We start from the raw sequence: 18,349 nt of genomic DNA on the forward strand, positions 1-18,349 counted from the left end.
ATAGATTTTATACACCCAATGGGAGGGATGATTTTAGCAACCACTTATGTGGACTGTTCAATTTGCAAATTGGTAATCTCTGATTACGTGAACCTGAAAGCTGTAAACATGCAGTCACAGAGTAATGTTGTTTGTATACTTGGGTCTACTGACTGATACTTACAAACTATCGCTTAGATCGAAAAGCTTAGAAGCACTCCTATATTAAAGATGTACATTTTGGCTACTGAAAAAACCTACATCTAGGCCTAATTATGTAATTCGATTGGTAATAACACGAGAATCACAAGAACAAACACACAATTTGTAGGCCTGTGATACAATAAAACAATTCAACAGAACAAACTGTAGGGGGGGATGGTTGTATGCACCATACTCCCCACCTAAAATGAAGGGGGGATGTATACCCTCCATCCCCCCAAGTTCTATGCCCCTGCACCCATTGCCCCATAATATGCAATGCCTTTTCTTTTAAATTTAATAATATAACACAAACCATAAGACCATAGATTCACATTTTGTGATACTAAATCCCAGCCCATGATTAACCAAAATATCAGCTGTTATTCTGGTAATTTTCAAGTGGAACAAACTGCTTTCATGTGTATCTAATTGAACAAACTAACCTGTATTTTGGTTCAGCCACAACTCGTGGGTTACAGAAGTCATCCAAAAGTGTTGTCAAGCACAATCGGTCCCAGTCATCTGTGACACGCCCTCCATAGTTACACTCTCCTACTAGGTATGAAATAGCTTCATAAGGAACTGTCTCCTGTTCATTGAGGTACATTTGAAGCTGAAGCACAGATATTCTGAGATCAGATTCATTGAATCCATAGGGCGTGTTCCAACCTTGTGGGCCAAACTTTCTTCGTTCTTGGACCAGAGCATGAAAAAAACATAAGCTAAAAAGAAGCTTTTCAAACACCTGTCAGAGACAAAAAAATACAGATGTTTTTAATTTGTATCTAATTATACCAAATGTTCAGTTATGTTGAATATAAAAAGTATCAATGAGTCATATGCTGTACTGTTTACACTCGGAAGAAAAAATGAACAGTAAAGAAAATGACTGATGTAGATGAAATAAAAGCAGGATTGTAGACTTAAAGGTTTCACATATACTGAAAGCGTCACATTTTATTCATATACATGTACACAAAAACAATGTGGACTTTATGTGCTACCTTAGAATACCTGAATTATAATATTTTGTAAAATGGCATAGTATTTGAAGTGAAGAACCACACAGAAATAAATATGTTATGTGATGACGTTTTCAAGCCATATACATGCTAAAAAGTACTTTTAATGTAAGATTATTCTTGAAATTAAACATATTTTGCAACCTTTGAGAAACAATGCAAGCTAAGCTTTCAGAATATTCTTAAAATTAAAACTATTTTACAACATTTAATATAAACTTGTGCTACTAATTAGACCTTTCTAAAAATGAACAGCAATTCACAACACCTGAGAAACAACACAAACTTCTGGTTTTCTAAACTGATTTTTGAATATCTTTTTCAATAACAATGTCATAAATTTTTTTAATATTAATATAATAAATTAATCAAGCAGATAATAGTAAACTTACTAATTCTTTTCCTGGACAACCAGAGAAAAAATCTGGATCAGAAATGGGATCACTAGTATAAGACTGAAGCAAATTCTGTCTTAAGCCTGATGGGGGCTCATTGGTCATCTTGACACTATTTTGAAGAATTGACACAGGGAACTAAAGAGATGTTAAAAGTCATTTACGTTTGCTCAATAAGCACTAATGGCTTTGTAACACAATACTGACATGAAAGGACTAATATAATACATATTGTTTTTCAACCACAGCATATTCTGGTAAAAACACCCAAAAATCAAAACTAAGAATAAAGTATTGATAAAAACGTGTACAAAACAGAATTAAATGAAATGCACTAACTTTATCTCTAATCTAGCTTACTCTAACACGTTACTTTCATAAAAAAGTAAACAAAAGAAAAACTAAGCACTTCTTTACAGAAAAAGCTGAAAAAGAACACCTCTTTAAGTCTTTATTTAGAAAAAGAAATAACTTTCTTTACTCTTGTCTGGAGATCAGAAAGTGCCAACGTAACATTAAAGGACAAGCAGAAAACCTTTTGGTCCATTTAGGTTATCCCTTATCATTAATATGTTTATCAAGCTCTCTCTTAAACTCCCTTAAATTAACTACATCTACCATATTTTAAGGCAAGCCATTCCAAAGGCAAATTATCTTGTTAACAAAATAAAACTCTCTTGGTTAAAGTAATTAACAAAAGAGTAACTTTCTTTATTCTTGACTGAAACTCAACAGCCCTCCACCTGTAGGAAGCCTGACACTGCCCTGATCATAATTAGCACCTTTTCTAATCATGCAATCCTTAACCCCTTTAAGACTAGGCATATCAAATCAAACCACACTGGAAGTTAAATTGTGGATGGAAAATGTAAGAGGAAGTAAGTATATATCAGAAATACATTTTAAGTTTAGAATCCCACCTAAAAAAGATGGAGATCCAGTGAGAAGATGAGCCCTCTTCAGGATGCAGCCATAGGAATGCCATTAGGTGTGAGAATGTACCAATAACAACACACCAGTGAGAGACTACACCACTTCTTAGTCTGGTGTACACTTCACTTATTATTAATGTGTCAAAAAAAGGGCAAAAACAAAGGAAAGACCTTACAAATAGCTACAGATATAAAGGGACACTTTGGTGTAGAGTGGCTAGGGCACAAAAGACTATAAAATGGGAGTTTGGCTGCATCTAGAATTGTACATCAGGTCTGTGGTAGGAAGTGGGTACTGGTAGGGATGAGGAGCTTTCATAACAAGAATTTACCTTCATATACCATCAATTCAACCAATATCAGATCCACTGGAAAATGATCTCCAGCAGACAGAAGGAAGGTAAAGAGTCCAAGTTGGTGTTCATCTCCTGTCCAAAATATTGTAATCTAGTCCATGACAGAAAGAGGGTGCCCTGCTTTAAATGTACAGGAATTCATGTATTTCATCCACCTACCAACATCCAGCAGATGGTAGGAAGAGGAATTGCTATTTGGGGTTGCATCTCCTGTCCATAATCTGGCACAACTGGAAATATATCATTCAGTCTGTAGTAGGAAGAGGACAACAATTCAAACAAATGTGAGTCCTTACAAAGGTCTAGAAGAGAAATTCTTGGCCCTGGTGCCTCCCTTAATTCAGGGCCTCTCATTCTATCTTACTCTCATCATTGGTGTATGTCATTTTTCTCCTTGCAAGAAACACCAAAATGTGGCATCATCATATAAATACTATTTTTTTAGAGAGAAAGGAAAAGAACTTTTTAGTATTGTATGTGTAGAAAATATTTGCTCGAGCCCTTTAGTGGCATGGGTTCCAGTGATTTCCATTGGGTGCACCCCCTTTTCTGGGCACTGGACTTATGTGGCTGATATAGCTCCATACAACACCAGATGCACTGGGAAATGGCATCTGGTGGATAGTAGGAAGGATGGTGCCTTAGCCAGGCATATTGTAACATATATGGTGGAGTACTAAACCCAACACCTTACATGATTTGGAATTGAATATCAATTATGCACTAGAAAGGGGCTCATGCTATCTACACTGCCTTACTCTCAACTGCATAGTATTGTGCACATTAAAAAAATAAGTCTCCATGGTCCATCACCCCAGTGTCTAGGAAATGGTAAATGACAATGACTCTGATACTCCACTAGTAGAAGAGAGAAAAGTGCATTTGGAAGTCGAGAGAATTTTAGCTTGTCCATCCAGGGAAGATAGAGAAGGGTAGGTAGGGACAAGGTAAGGTGACAAATCTGATAGGTGAAAACATCAAAAATACAACAAACATTTAAACAAAGGCAAATGAAAGTAAAGTCACAGGAAAAAGTAGGAGTACAACAAAAAAAAAAACTAACAGATTCAGGAATTACAGAAGGAAGTAGCATGCATCACCCTCTTCCTCCAGAAAGGGCTAATTATGACTCAATGGTGAAATGTGAAAGGATAAATAAATGGTACAAAATTGACTGAGTGATGATAGAGCACCAGTTTCATAACTTGAAGAGGGTGACAAAGAAGTGGGAATAGCAACCCTATATATAAGTATGATGGTACACTTGCATAGCAGATCCCAAACTATTTCCTAAATAACCTGGCAGGAAACTAAAACTCAACAAGGAAGGAACTTCTGAAAAGGACTAGACCAAATGCAATCACCTCAAAATCTAAGCATCTGTTAGAAATTATCTCTAACTTGGATAAATCTGATGGAGTAAGAATGTTTTTTATAATTTAAAGAAAAGCCAAAATAGGCAAATTGCTGCTTCTACCTTGTGTAATTAACTTGAATCCTAGTGTTGGAAGTCTACATATTTCAAACATTGTCCTACTGAAGGGACATTATCCCTGCTCCTGCCAGACTGAGCCCATAGACCCAAAGTCACCAATAATGTTAGTTGACCAAAAAACATCACCCAAAGAACCAACAGTGGACTGCCACATTTGGAAGGCCAGAACTGACTAGGGAGAGGAATGGAGACAAGGTGGGAGTGGGAGAAAAGGAAGGCCAAGTGAAGTTATGCAACAGAGCTGATCTAATCCTGGGCTCCTAAGATTAGAAATACCTTCCCTCACCAAATAATTTGATACAAAACAAAAGTGCCATTCCTAGAATCAAATGAAGGGGGTTTGGTCCTATCAAAGGGACAAGCTACTACAAGCTTTGCAAAGCCTACAGAAGGAATTTGTCCAAAGTATGCATACTCCCAAACTTAAATGGTTTCCAAAACTACTCTTGGTAACCAAAGTGGAGAAGGGAACACTAAACCTGACCCCACAGCTCATCATTGAGAAGTATAGAATGAAAAAAATGAGAATAAATGAGAAAAGATATCATACCTGATTGACTAAGTCTGCCAAAGGGTAAGGAAGCCTGGAAAACCTCCCCTGAAATGACATGTGACTGAGAGTCATAGACAGGAGTAGAAACTAGGCAGCTCAAACCTCATCCTCATGTACATGCTACTCATTACAAAGTATTAGAAGACAATCATCAGGTGCCCAGAAGTCTGCAAAATTGAAGCTAACTCCCAGTAAATCAGCCATTACCTGTCAGACCAATAACATACACAAATGTCTTTGAAGTAGCAGACAAATTAGCTGTAACTGTTACAGCCAGTGAGGTATAAGCCACATGAAATTGCACATATATGATAAGTGAGTAGACAGGAAAAAAACAAACAAAGGGAATTTAACTAAAAAAAACTCACAATGGCAGAAATTAAAAAAAATCATGGTTGAGAAAAAATATATGTAGCAGAAAATAAAAATAATGTGACAATCATGCAAAAAATAAGTATGAAAACATGACCAAAAACAAGTTTTAAACTGTAAGACTGCCAATCATGAAGTTATTAAGGACTGCAAGATTAGAGAGGGAACTAGTTATAATAGGGGTTGTGTCACACTTCTATTGGTGAAAAGTTGCTGTGTAATCATTTGCATGTTAGTATGCAGACGTCTCACGTTAATGTACATGAAGGTAAGTTGGAGTATTAAGACTAGATGGATAGAGGGCACTTGAGAAAGTTTTTCATGCTAATAGGTAAGGATACTGTATCAGAAATATCATTATACAATAATACTAATGAATTTCTTACAACTGTTTAAAACAATAAATCAATTCTTGATAGATGTACTCACCTAACAAAATAGGAAAATGACTACTGAAAGCAGTACTTACAACAAAAACAAATAAATAATACTGGTTAAAAGTACTTATAAATAAGAATAATTAAGAAGTTACGGGTCAACAGTGCACACAAACCAGAAGTACAGAATTCTTGACAGAAATACTCACAAACCATAAGAAATAAATAATTATCGAGAACAGTACTTATAAACCAGAAGTACAGAATTCTTGACAGAAATACTCACAAACCATAAGAAATAAATAATTATTGAGAACAGTACTTACAAACCAGAAGTACAGAATTCTTGACAGTAATACTCACAAACCATAAGAAATAAATAATTATCGAGAACAGTACTTACAAACCAGAAGTACAGAATCACTTGACAGAAATACTCTCAAACCATAAGAAATAAATAATTATTCAGAACAGTACTCATTAACTAGAAGAAGTAAAGTATTCTTGACACTTGCAGACAAGAACAAGTAAAGAATTAATGATAATAGAACTTATAAACCAGAATAAATGAAGCAGTACCGATAGCAGTACTCACAAACCACAACAACTAAAGTAATATTAATAACATTATTCACAATATTCAGAACAAGTACAGTATTCCTCATAGCAGTATGACAAACAATATGATATGTAAGTGCATGAAGTACAAAAGGTTCTATAGTCTTATTATTAATACAGTCTTTGCTTGATAAATGTTCAGTTCACAGCTTACTTATTGGTTTATCAAAAAGTATTTAATTTTCTTACTATTATGCATAGTTGATATGAAAAATAAGACAGTTTAATTGCATATAACCTTTGAAGAAGGATAGCTAGTTAGCCATAATCTGAAATCCGGATGAGTGTTTTCAGGTGAAAATTCTTCACAGATTCTTTCTAATATTGGCATCCATGACACCGCCAGGTGGCAGTTCTGTAGTGCCACCCAAGATCCGTTAACTCTAGCTCTTTCAATCATTTTTTGTGCAATTGGACCCTAAATGCAAACGTGAAAACATTCATTTGTCTAAACCATAAAAAGAATTATCTTATTAGTAAATTATAATTATTTTAAATTTTATGCCAAAAAAACTCATGAGCAAGTGTATATTTCCTGTATACAGGTGTGAAACTACACTGCTGGAATGAAGTTAAAAGTAATGGTTAGCTTATATTGCTAGTACTGGTTCACCTAAAGTAACTAAACAATGAATTATTATAAAAACAAAATGTCAAAGAAAGTCAAAATACATAAAAAATAACCAGAAGAAAACTAAAAGTAAGTCAATTAAAAACATTCTCTTGTTGTTCATGAATCTTATATTGATGCATGTTATTAACTGAATAAAACATTTCATGCATATATCATTGGGTTTATGCTTGAAAATATTAATTAACAGGATGCAATAAAAGTGTATTCAATTAGCTATATTCATTACCAGGTTAATTTTTAGTTTATTCTAAGTAGGTTGCTTCCTTGCTCTTGTTGGAAGTTAATATTAATTACCTTCTTTAATTCCAGTAACTGTTTAAAAAATTCTTTAAGAGACAAAAAACGTTGCTTATCCAGATATTGAAACCATAACACTTAATACGTTTACAAATAAAAAACTAAAGCTTGCACAAAACAGAATGTAAAGAAACTATTAAAGAATGGTGTAAAAAAGTTCTGTTTTTAGTTATTTTTTAGTTCTAAGGAATATTGTGCAGAAATGGTAAGTGCTAACACAGTATATATCAAAGATTAAAGTGCACATATATATGAAAAGGTGTGAACAAGATTTGATATTTAACAATAAGACATCCAAAGACACAAGAACAACAGCTGTCAGAACATTTTACAATATCATAAAAATAAAATGTGATATTGTTACAAGTTACTAATACACAGACAACATCAATAAAACATTACACTTGGTATCAAGGCTTTCACCATATTCCACTTCAGATATTTTAATTTATTATTATTGAGATATTTTAACATTTTATTCACTGGTTTACATTTTGTAACATATTATGTTTGGGCACTGACTTTATTTGTTTCCTTTTTTTATCATATATTAAGTTTTAAAATTCAAAATAATACTAAAGTTGTTAGCTATTTTAAAAACACTTTATAGGGCCCGGCATGGCCAAGCGTGTTAAGACATGCAACTTGTAATCTTAGGGTTGCGGGTTCGCATCCCGTCGTGCCAAACATACTCGCCCTTTCAGTCGTGGGGGCATTATAATGTGACAGTCAATCCCACTATTCATTGGTAAAAGAGTACCCAAGAGTTGGCAGTGGGTGGTGATGACTAGCTGCCTTTCCTCTAGTCTTACACTATTAAATTAGGGACGACTAGCACAGATAGCCCTCAAGTAGCTTTGTGCGAAACACTTTATAATAATAAATTAAAAATCTTTAATATTATTTAATAAAATCTAGTTTTGAAACAACAATCAAAAATAAGAATTAATCTAACCTTGACCTGTTACTGAAGAAGTGACTTTTATTAAATACATGCTGGTTGGGTTATAACAATCAACACTGTACTTGTATTGTTTCATGATTTCCAAATACAATACATCTACATCTGCTGTAGTTAATTCTACAAAACTATCCAACACTAATTATGTTAACTTACACTATCACCTTGTTCTGTTTACCTGGTGCTGTTTACTTCTCTTTTGTGCATTAAGTTTTTTAAGCAGATAAAACTGATTGGAACTAAAAACCAACTATAAGTTGGCTAGAATTTAAAATAAGAGCCTCTCACCTTTATTTTCTGAGATATGAATAAATTCATTACATACATCACAAAACCTTCAAACAACTCTTCATACTTTTGAAATTACTTATCTATTGACAACTACTTGTCAACAACAACAACAAAGAATATTTATAACAGTTGGATAAACTATTCTCTGAACTACATGATTTGAAAATTAATTTATTTCTCTAAACTGAAAGGTGCCATTTTCCAAGCATATTTTCAAGTGAAGATCAAAATTAAGAGTTAATGAAGACTAGCTGCTGAAAGCAAAAGGAAACTACATAAGAACGGAACAAGCAATAACAAAAAAAATTAAATTAAAGATTCTGCATAAGTTAAAAATATTTATGATGTGGAATATAAAATGTGCCCTGGGAGTTGGAGTTGGCAAGAGCCAGTAGGACCAACATCGCACAGGAATACACTCTCTCTCAGTCTTAACCTCTGTTTGTCAGTCTCATGTTAAGATTTTTTTTTTTATGAATTACTTCATATAAAACTGATAGACGTTGTATCTCTATGGAAATGTGGGTCCCACTTCTTTGGTCACTTCCAAAACCCAGGGTACATTTTATATCCAACCTTATAGCCTGTACCCTAGGGATCCTTTTAATTTATGCAGAATCTTTAATTTATTTTTTGTTTGGGCTTTTCCTTTCATTTAATTGTTATTTTTATCACAGGTTTGGATTTTCCAGTTTTATGTATTCCTTCTGTTTGATATTATTTTGCTTGACTCATGAAGTATTAATTTTCTACACTTATATATTTAAACAAAAGTAACTAAATGTTAATATTAGACTTATGAGATTAAATAAAAAACTTTAAATAAAAACATGTTGTCACCTCAAGGAATGTATATGATTAGATATCATGGGACATAACTCAAAATTTTGTTCACCCTAAACTCTCTTCACTCCTATTGCCAACACCTTCAAATGAGTTTGATTTACTGTCATGTTCTCCAGAAATAGGAGTCTCACATTCTCAACATGTCTTTCTTAATATTAATTTATGTTTCTGCAGCATTTTCTAAATAAAACCAAATTTTTAACCTTATCATCATACTACCACAACTGAAAAAAAGAGAAATATTATGCATTGTTCAGTAAAAATATATATACACAGACAAATCTAAAGAACAACAAGAACTATCAGTTTAATTAATTTTCTATTTAAAATGTTACAATATTCACAAGTCGACAATGTGAATAAGTGTAAAGAAGTGGTAGAGATAAACATAATCAGTTAATTAAGCTAAAAAAAGTTGGCTGAACTATTACATTTTATTGAGAATAGTAATGTGGTTTAACTTGTGCAGAACTACCTGTCCTTGACCAAGAGAAATAGCCTCAAATTTGTCACCACCAAATCCTGAGTCATCAGTAAACTTTGAAAGAGCAGTCATGGGATCAGCTCCGGGACACAAGATGAAAAGAAGTGGAATGCAGGAGCTGGAGTCACCATAACTTTGAGAAAGGTCAAAAGGAGGAGGCTGGACAAACTTTTGTCCAAGGTTAGAATTCACAAATCTGTAGACCCTAGGAACAATCTGAAAGAATATAACCTGATATTTGAAACATGTCAAGGTTACATAAACAAACCATCTTAAACAGAAAACTCCGTAACTGTTAAACACAGTTTAGAGAATAAAATAAGTTAGCTTAACTCATGCCAAAATGTTGCTAAGCATCTTTTATTATATAATCAGTTTATTTTATTTCCTTCATAATGTATAGATAATGTTTTATTAACAACTGCCATAAAACAACAACAACAATGGGACAAGCTATAAAAGCTGTGGCTTAGGAAATCAAAATTTTTAGCATTAAGTGAATCAAAAACTGGATACTGTCAATAAACTTTGGTCATAGAGCAAGTGCACACTAGTTGCATATTGATAAGTTTGATCAAAATTTAGATAATGTAAAAAAAGTCATAAGTTCATTTATTTCTAAGTTGTACAAATTAAACTTCCATATATTGGTAGCTCCACATGTTAAAAAACCAACATACAACTTATTTTGATACCTTGGTTTCTTTAAGGATGGTTTTTTGAATCATTGCAAAAGTTTAAGTACATAATGAAACTGATATTGATTTCACTATTTTGTTTGTGTTTAAATAATAAATCTTCACAGCAGTAACTTCAAATTATTCACTGTTTTCTCAGACGTAAAAGTACCTTATCAGGACGGAGACACCTAAGAACCATCATGCTTTGGAAATCAGATAATATATCTCTCCAGGGATCAGGCAATTCAGAATTGTGTGGTTCTTTCTGGCTATAAAATTCTTTCCACTGAGTTGTAGATATCTCGAGATTCATACTAATCAAAAATAAAATGTTGCAAATCTTTGCATAAAATGGCTTATTAATATGTTACAAATATAATATGAACTATATAATTTTAATAAAGCAATACTCCTTTGCATATTTTAAAGTGACACAAGTTTTTATTATAAAAATTGCAAATGTTTTGGTTCTCAACTGTCCACTTTTGAACAAGTTACCCTGACCAATATCAGTTTTTATAAGAAATTCAAGTACAATCACTAACTGACATGAAGTATTAAAAAATTCTTAAAAAATACTTGAAATAAAAAATAAACGACTTAAAAGAATTACAAAGAATTTTCTTAAATATCCTTTTCCTCTGAAAAAAAATGTATATCATAACAACTTACACTATATGCTAACTGATATTTCTTTGTATGGTAAAAAATGGGTACTTATTCATTGTGTAAGATAAGAGAAAAAACACACTTCAACTACTCAAAAGCCAACATATAACACCTGTATGTAAGTGAGAATATATGTACAGAAAGTTCTTTCAACCTAAGAGAAAAGTTATATTAATTTCAAAAGGTGTACAAGCGTTTTAATCATGTTACAAGGTTTTTAATATAATATCTACTGGGTCTAAATACAGCTGACCTAAGTCCATTAAAAGGAGCAATGTCAGAGAGTCGGCACAGTTCATCCCAACACTTTTCAGGTAACCAGTCAGCAGCAGGATTGGGTAACCTGTTTTCAAGACCTACACCTCCTGTTAAGAAAAACTGCAAATGTTGAGGATTTAGTTCTTTCTTGGCCCTGAAATAATGAGAATTATGAATACAAAATCATTAGAGAATATACATATATATATACTTTTTTAAATAGCTATTTACTTTAATGTTTCAAGAAGTGTTTGAGTAATAAATACAGTGTATATACAAGACTAAACAGCAAAGATAACTTTCTCAAGAAGGAAAATATTTAATTATTTTACTTTTAGGAGTAACAAAATTAATAAAGGAAGTATTGTTCTCTCTCTGTCTTCTCATGCTTTCAGTACTGCAAAGAGAACTTTTAAATTAAATGATAAAAACAGTGTATTTTTTCTCTGAATAGTTCAATACAACAGGAAGTAATGAAGAGTTAATTTGATGGCAGTTTTGCTATTTTTTTCTTCTGAATTGCTTATCACAGTAAAGAGTACAGAAGAGTTAACTTGATGGCAGTTTTGCTATTTTTTTCTTCTGAATTGCTTATCACAGTAAAGAGTACAGAAGAGTTAACTTGATGGTAATTTTGCTATTTTTTTCTTCTGAACGGTTTATCACAGTAAAGGGTACAGAAGAGTTACCTTGATGGCAGTTCTGATATTTTTTTCTTCTAAACTGTTTATCACAGTAAAGAGTACAGAAGAGTTAACTTGATGGTAATTTTGCTATTTTTGTTCTTCTGAATTGCTTATCACAGTAAAGTGTACAGAAGAGTTAACTTGATGGTAGTTTTGCTATTTTTTTCTTCTGAATTGCTTGTGACAGTAAAGAGTACAGAAGAGTTAACTTGATGGTAGTTTTGCTATTTTTTTCTTCTGAATTTTTATCACAGTAAAGAGTACAGAAGAGTTAACTTGATGATAGTTTTGCTATTTTTTTCTTCTGAATTGCTTATCACAGTAAAGAGTACAGAAGAGTTAACTTGATGGTAGTTCTGCTATTTTTTCTTCTGAATTGCTTGTCACAGTAAAGAGTACAGAAGAGTTAACTTGATGGTAGTTCTGCTATTTTTTTCTTCTGAATTGCTTGTCACAGTAAAGAGTACAGAAGAGTTAACTTGATGGTAGTTCTGCTATTTTTTCTTCTGAATTGCTTATCACAGTAAAGAGTACAGAAGAGTTAACTTGATGGTAGTTCTGCTATTTTTTTCTTCTGAATTGCTTGTCACAGTAAAGAGTACAGAAGAGTTAACTTGATGGTAGTTCTGCTATTTTTTTCTTCTGAACGGTTTATCACAGTAAAGGGTACAGAAGAGTTACCTTGATGGCAGTTCTGATATTTGTTTCTTCTGAACTGTTTATCACAGTAAAGAGTACAGAAGAGTTAACTTGATGACAGTTTTGCTATTTTTTTCCTCTGAATTGCTTGTCACAGTAAAGAGTAGAGAAGAGTTAACTTGATGGAAGTTCTGCTATTTTTTTTCTTCTGAATTCCTCATCACAGTAAAGACAAAAGACGAGTTAACTTGATGGTAGTTCTGCTATTTTTTCTTCTGAATTGCTCATCACAGTAAAGTGTACAGAAGAGTTAACTTGATGGCAGTTTTGCTATTTTTTTCTTCTGAATTGCTTGTCACAGTAAAGAGTACAGAAGAGTTAACTTGATGGTAGTTTTGGTATTTTTTCTTCTGAATTGTTTATCACAGTAAAGAGTACAGAAGAGTTAACTTGATGGTAGTTTTGGTATTTTTTCTTCTGAATTGTTTATCACAGTAAAGAGTACAGAAGAGTTAACTTGATGGTAGTTTTGGTATTTTTTCTTCTGAATTGTTTATCACAGTAAAGAGTACAGAAGAGTTAACTTGATGGTAGTTTTGGTATTTTTTCTTCTGAATTGTTTATCACAGTAAAGATTACAGAAGAGTTAACTTGATGGTAGTTTTGGTATTTTTCTTCTGAATTGTTTATCACAGTAAAGAGTACAGAAGAGTTAACTTGATGGTAGTTTTGATATTTTTTCTTCTGAATTGTTTATCACAGTAAAGAGTACAGAAGAGTTAACTTGATGGTAGTTTTGATATTTTTTCTTCTGAATTGTTTATCACAGTAAAGAGTACAGAAGAGTTAACTTGATGGTACTTTTGCTATTTTTTTCTTCTGAATTGCTTATCACAGTAAAGAGTACAGAAGAGTTAACTTGATGGTACTTTTGCTATTTTTTTCTTCTGAATTGCTTATCACAGTAAAGAGTACAGAAGAGTTAACATGATGGTAGTTCTGCTATTTTTTTTCTTCTGAATTCCTCATCACAGTAAAGACAAAAGACGAGTTAACTTGATGGTAGTTCTGCTATTTTTTCTTCTGAATTGCTCATCACAGTAAAGTGTACAGAAGAGTTAACTTGATGGCAGTTTTGCTATTTTTTTCTTCTGAATTGCTTGTCACAGTAAAGAGTACAGAAGAGTTAACTTGATGGTAGTTTTGGTATTTTTTCTTCTGAATTGTTTATCACAGTAAAGAGTACAGAAGAGTTAACTTGATGGTAGTTTTGGTATTTTTTCTTCTGAATTGTTTATCACAGTAAAGAGTACAGAAGAGTTAACTTGATGGTAGTTTTGGTATTTTTTCTTCTGAATTGTTTATCACAGTAAAGAGTACAGAAGAGTTAACTTGATGGTAGTTTTGGTATTTTTCTTCTGAATTGTTTATCACAGTAAAGATTACAGAAGAGTTAACTTGATGGTAGTTTTGGTATTTTTCTTCTGAATTGTTTATCACAGTAAAGAGTACAGAAGAGTTAACTTGATGGTAGTTTTGATATTTTTTTCTTCTGAATTGTTTATCACAGTAAAGAGTACAGAAGAGTTAACTTGATGGTAGTTCTGCTATTTTTTTTCTTCTGAATTCCTCATCACAGTAAAGACAAAAGACGAGTTAACTTGATGGTAGTTCTGCTATTTTTTCTTCTGAATTGCTCATCACAGTAAAGTGTACAGAAGAGTTAACTTGATGGCAGTTTGCTATTTTTTCTTCTGAATTGCTTGTCACAGTAAAGAGTACAGAAGAGTTAACTTGATGGTAGTTTTGGTATTTTTCTTCTGAATTGTTTATCACAGTAAAGAGTACAGAAGAGTTAACTTGATGGTAGTTTGGTATTTTTCTTCTGAATTGTTTATCACAGTAAAGAGTACAGAAGAGTTAACTTGATGGTAGTTTTGGTATTTTTCTTCTGAATTGTTTATCACAGTAAAGAGTACAGAAGAGTTAACTTGATGGTAGTTTTGGTATTTTTCTTCTGAATTGTTTATCACAGTAAAGATTACAGAAGAGTTAACTTGATGGTAGTTTTGGTATTTTTCTTCTGAATTGTTTATCACAGTAAAGAGTACAGAAGAGTTAACTTGATGGTAGTTTTGATATTTTTTCTTCTGAATTGTTTATCACAGTAAAGAGTACAGAAGAGTTAACTTGATGGTAGTTTTGATATTTTTCTTCTGAATTGTTTATCACAGTAAAGAGTACAGAAGAGTTAACTTGATGGTACTTTTGCTATTTTTTTCTTCTGAATTGCTTATCACAGTAAAGAGTACAGAAGAGTTAACTTGATGGTACTTTTGCTATTTTTTTCTTCTGAATTGCTTATCACAGTAAAGAGTACAGAAGAGTTAACATGATGGTAGTTCTGCTATTTTTTTTCTTCTGAATTCCTCATCACAGTAAAGACAAAAGACGAGTTAACTTGATGGTAGTTCTGCTATTTTTTCTTCTGAATTGCTCATCACAGTAAAGTGTACAGAAGAGTTAACTTGATGGCAGTTTTGCTATTTTTTTCTTCTGAATTGCTTGTCACAGTAAAGAGTACAGAAGAGTTAACTTGATGGTAGTTTTGGTATTTTTTCTTCTGAATTGTTTATCACAGTAAAGAGTACAGAAGAGTTAACTTGATGGTAGTTTTGGTATTTTTTCTTCTGAATTGTTTATCACAGTAAAGAGTACAGAAGAGTTAACTTGATGGTAGTTTTGGTATTTTTTCTTCTGAATTGTTTATCACAGTAAAGAGTACAGAAGAGTTAACTTGATGGTAGTTTTGGTATTTTTCTTCTGAATTGTTTATCACAGTAAAGATTACAGAAGAGTTAACTTGATGGTAGTTTTGGTATTTTTCTTCTGAATTGTTTATCACAGTAAAGAGTACAGAAGAGTTAACTTGATGGTAGTTTTGATATTTTTTCTTCTGAATTGTTTATCACAGTAAAGAGTACAGAAGAGTTAACTTGATGGTAGTTTTGATATTTTTTCTTCTGAATTGTTTATCACAGTAAAGAGTACAGAAGAGTTAACTTGATGGTACTTTTGCTATTTTTTCTTCTGAATTGCTTATCACAGTAAAGAGTACAGAAGAGTTAACTTGATGGTACTTTTGCTATTTTTTTCTTCTGAATTGCTTATCACAGTAAAGAGTACAGAAGAGTTAACTTGATGGTACTTTTGCTATTTTTTTCTTCTGAATTGCTTATCACAGTAAAGAGTACAGAAGAGTTAACATGATGGCAGTTTTGCTATTTTTTTCTTCTGAATTGCTTATCACAGTAAAGAGTACAGAAGAGTTAACATGATGGCAGTTCTGCTATTTTTCTTCTTCTAAAAGATTCAAGCATTATCAGTATTTCCTTGTGCACTCTGAATGGTAGGAAAATCTAAAGAGTTGATTAAGATAATTATTGTTTCCTCTCCCCAAATCTCTTCAGTATAATAGCTGTTAGTCACAAACTATAAAAACACCACTCATATAATTATTCACAATTTTTAATTTGTGTTTTGTATTGATTATATTATCATATTAAAAGAGAAGCAGTTTGTTGAACACATTCACGAAATATCCATATAAAGAAAAGGAATGACTAAATTTACAGTTATAACAGAAAGGAAAATTTTAACAAAGTAATTAGATACAGATATAAAGCAAGATGCAGGCATTTTATTAAAGAACTTAAATGATCAGGTATAACAAGGTGCAGACACTATAACACACACCTTAAACTAATAGGTAAAGTAAGGTGCAGACACTATAACACACACCTTAAACTAATAGGTAAAGTAAGGTGCAGACATTTAAAAAAAAAATTAACTGGTAAAGTAAGATAGAAACATCATTTACCAGATACAGTTACTGAAATTTAACAGTTAAGAGTATCAAAACATCTTAAGGTGATATAACAAATGATCAGGTTTAACAAAGATTATCATTTTAACCCTGTGTGTAGTATTATATGAAATTAATGTTATGCTTATATCAATAGTAATAAATCAGATACATAATAACATTCAATAAAGTTTCATATTTATCTTATCAAGCTTACATTTCTAAGCAGAAGATTTTGAGTTAAAACCTAATTTTTTTACCATTTCTGAAGAGCATGCAAAATGATTAATACTAACATGAGTAGGTTGCAGCAAAGGATGAAGGAAAAGAGAAGTTTGTCCTTTTCAAATAATGACCTGCAGACATTAACGTAGAAACTATAGGTGAAATGGTCAGTCAAGTACCTCAAACGTCGCTCTACAACCTTGGATTTGTTGCTGTTAAATATTTTGTGGTACAGTTCATTATAATTATTAATAGAACAAACCATATTATATGTACATATAGGTATGTCATTCACAAGATTGATGTTACCCATTATATATCTCTTCAATACATTCATATTTTTCAAAGGATATAGGTTTATTGAAACGACAGATTAGAGTATGGATTTAACTTTATAAAATTATTTTAACTTATGTACTCTGTACTAAAAAAAGTTGCATATATCTTAACAGAATTTAAATATGTTATACTTTATTTAAAGATTAAAAATACAATATTGCAGTTGAATTTGAAGGATTTCCCAAATTGGCACTACATAAAACACAAAATATATATCTCCATTTAAAAAAATACACTATTTATATATAAATTTTTGGTAAAATATTACCTTTGTCACCAATTATTACATATAATGAACCAATATATTGGCTCATCTGGTCAACTCTACTTTAACATTAATGTAGATTGATATTTTCATTTAGCAGGTTTTCAGGCTCAAAAATATTAAACAGAAATTCAACATATCAAATAAATCTGCAAAAAACTATAATCCAAACAGTAATTTTAGAATAATGATTGAGAGGTAAAATAGTTTCTAATATCATAGTTGCTTTAAGAAATTAAAACAATGCCCTTTATTGTAACTTTTATATCAGCCTACAGGTTTGTATTAATTTCAGCTTATTACATAATATATTTATGCCAGTATTCCAGTAAATGAAGAAAATAAACTTTCACTTGATTAAGTTTCTGTCTTTAATTTGATTCATTAAATAAATTTCTCAAATTGATGATCAAAAAGTTATATTTTACTTCTGATTATGCTACTTGTGAGGAGGTACATCTTGTATAATTTATGTCAATTTACAAGTCAAATGAACAAAAATATTTAAACCAGTAGCCTAAACAGCATAAATCCTTACTGTACTAAAAATATACACATGATAATAAACGTATTTCCAAAAAGAAATCAATCAAGTATTATCTATTTCTTAACATTTAAGATGTAACTGAAAACAAAACAATTCTTCCCTATCTTTTATGGGCACTGCCAGATATCGATGTTTATTGCACTCTCAAAAAGCAATTAAAATAAATTCAGAACTGCTATTTCTAAAACTAATTTTCTATTTAGTTTTAAACAAAATCAAGTTTTCCATATTTGTTCTTACTATGTTATATGGTCATATATTTTTTGAACTTATTTCCATCAAGTTATATTTTGTGATATCTATTCTATAGGATCATGTTTATTTTAGCTAGCTTATTTAATATGTAGCTAATAACTTCAT

At 31.7% G+C, this 18,349-nt stretch overlaps 1 protein-coding gene across 1 annotated transcript in view; it reads right to left on the reverse strand.

The window, feature by feature from the left end:
- The window catches only part of LOC143241722 (dynein axonemal heavy chain 7-like), a 227,034-nt gene that overhangs the window by 35,844 nt on the left and 172,841 nt on the right, over positions 1-18,349 (reverse strand). The window contains 7 exon segments of the mRNA XM_076484949.1: positions 627-928; positions 1,598-1,738; positions 6,542-6,721; positions 9,808-10,032; positions 10,666-10,810; positions 11,419-11,577; positions 16,910-17,050. Coding sequence (XP_076341064.1) covers positions 627-928; positions 1,598-1,738; positions 6,542-6,721; positions 9,808-10,032; positions 10,666-10,810; positions 11,419-11,577; positions 16,910-17,050 — 1,293 coding nt within the window.

Source organism: Tachypleus tridentatus, unplaced genomic scaffold, assembly GCF_004210375.1.
Source record: "Tachypleus tridentatus isolate NWPU-2018 unplaced genomic scaffold, ASM421037v1 Hic_cluster_1, whole genome shotgun sequence".
NCBI classification, from domain to species: Eukaryota; Metazoa; Arthropoda; class Merostomata; order Xiphosura; family Limulidae; genus Tachypleus; species Tachypleus tridentatus.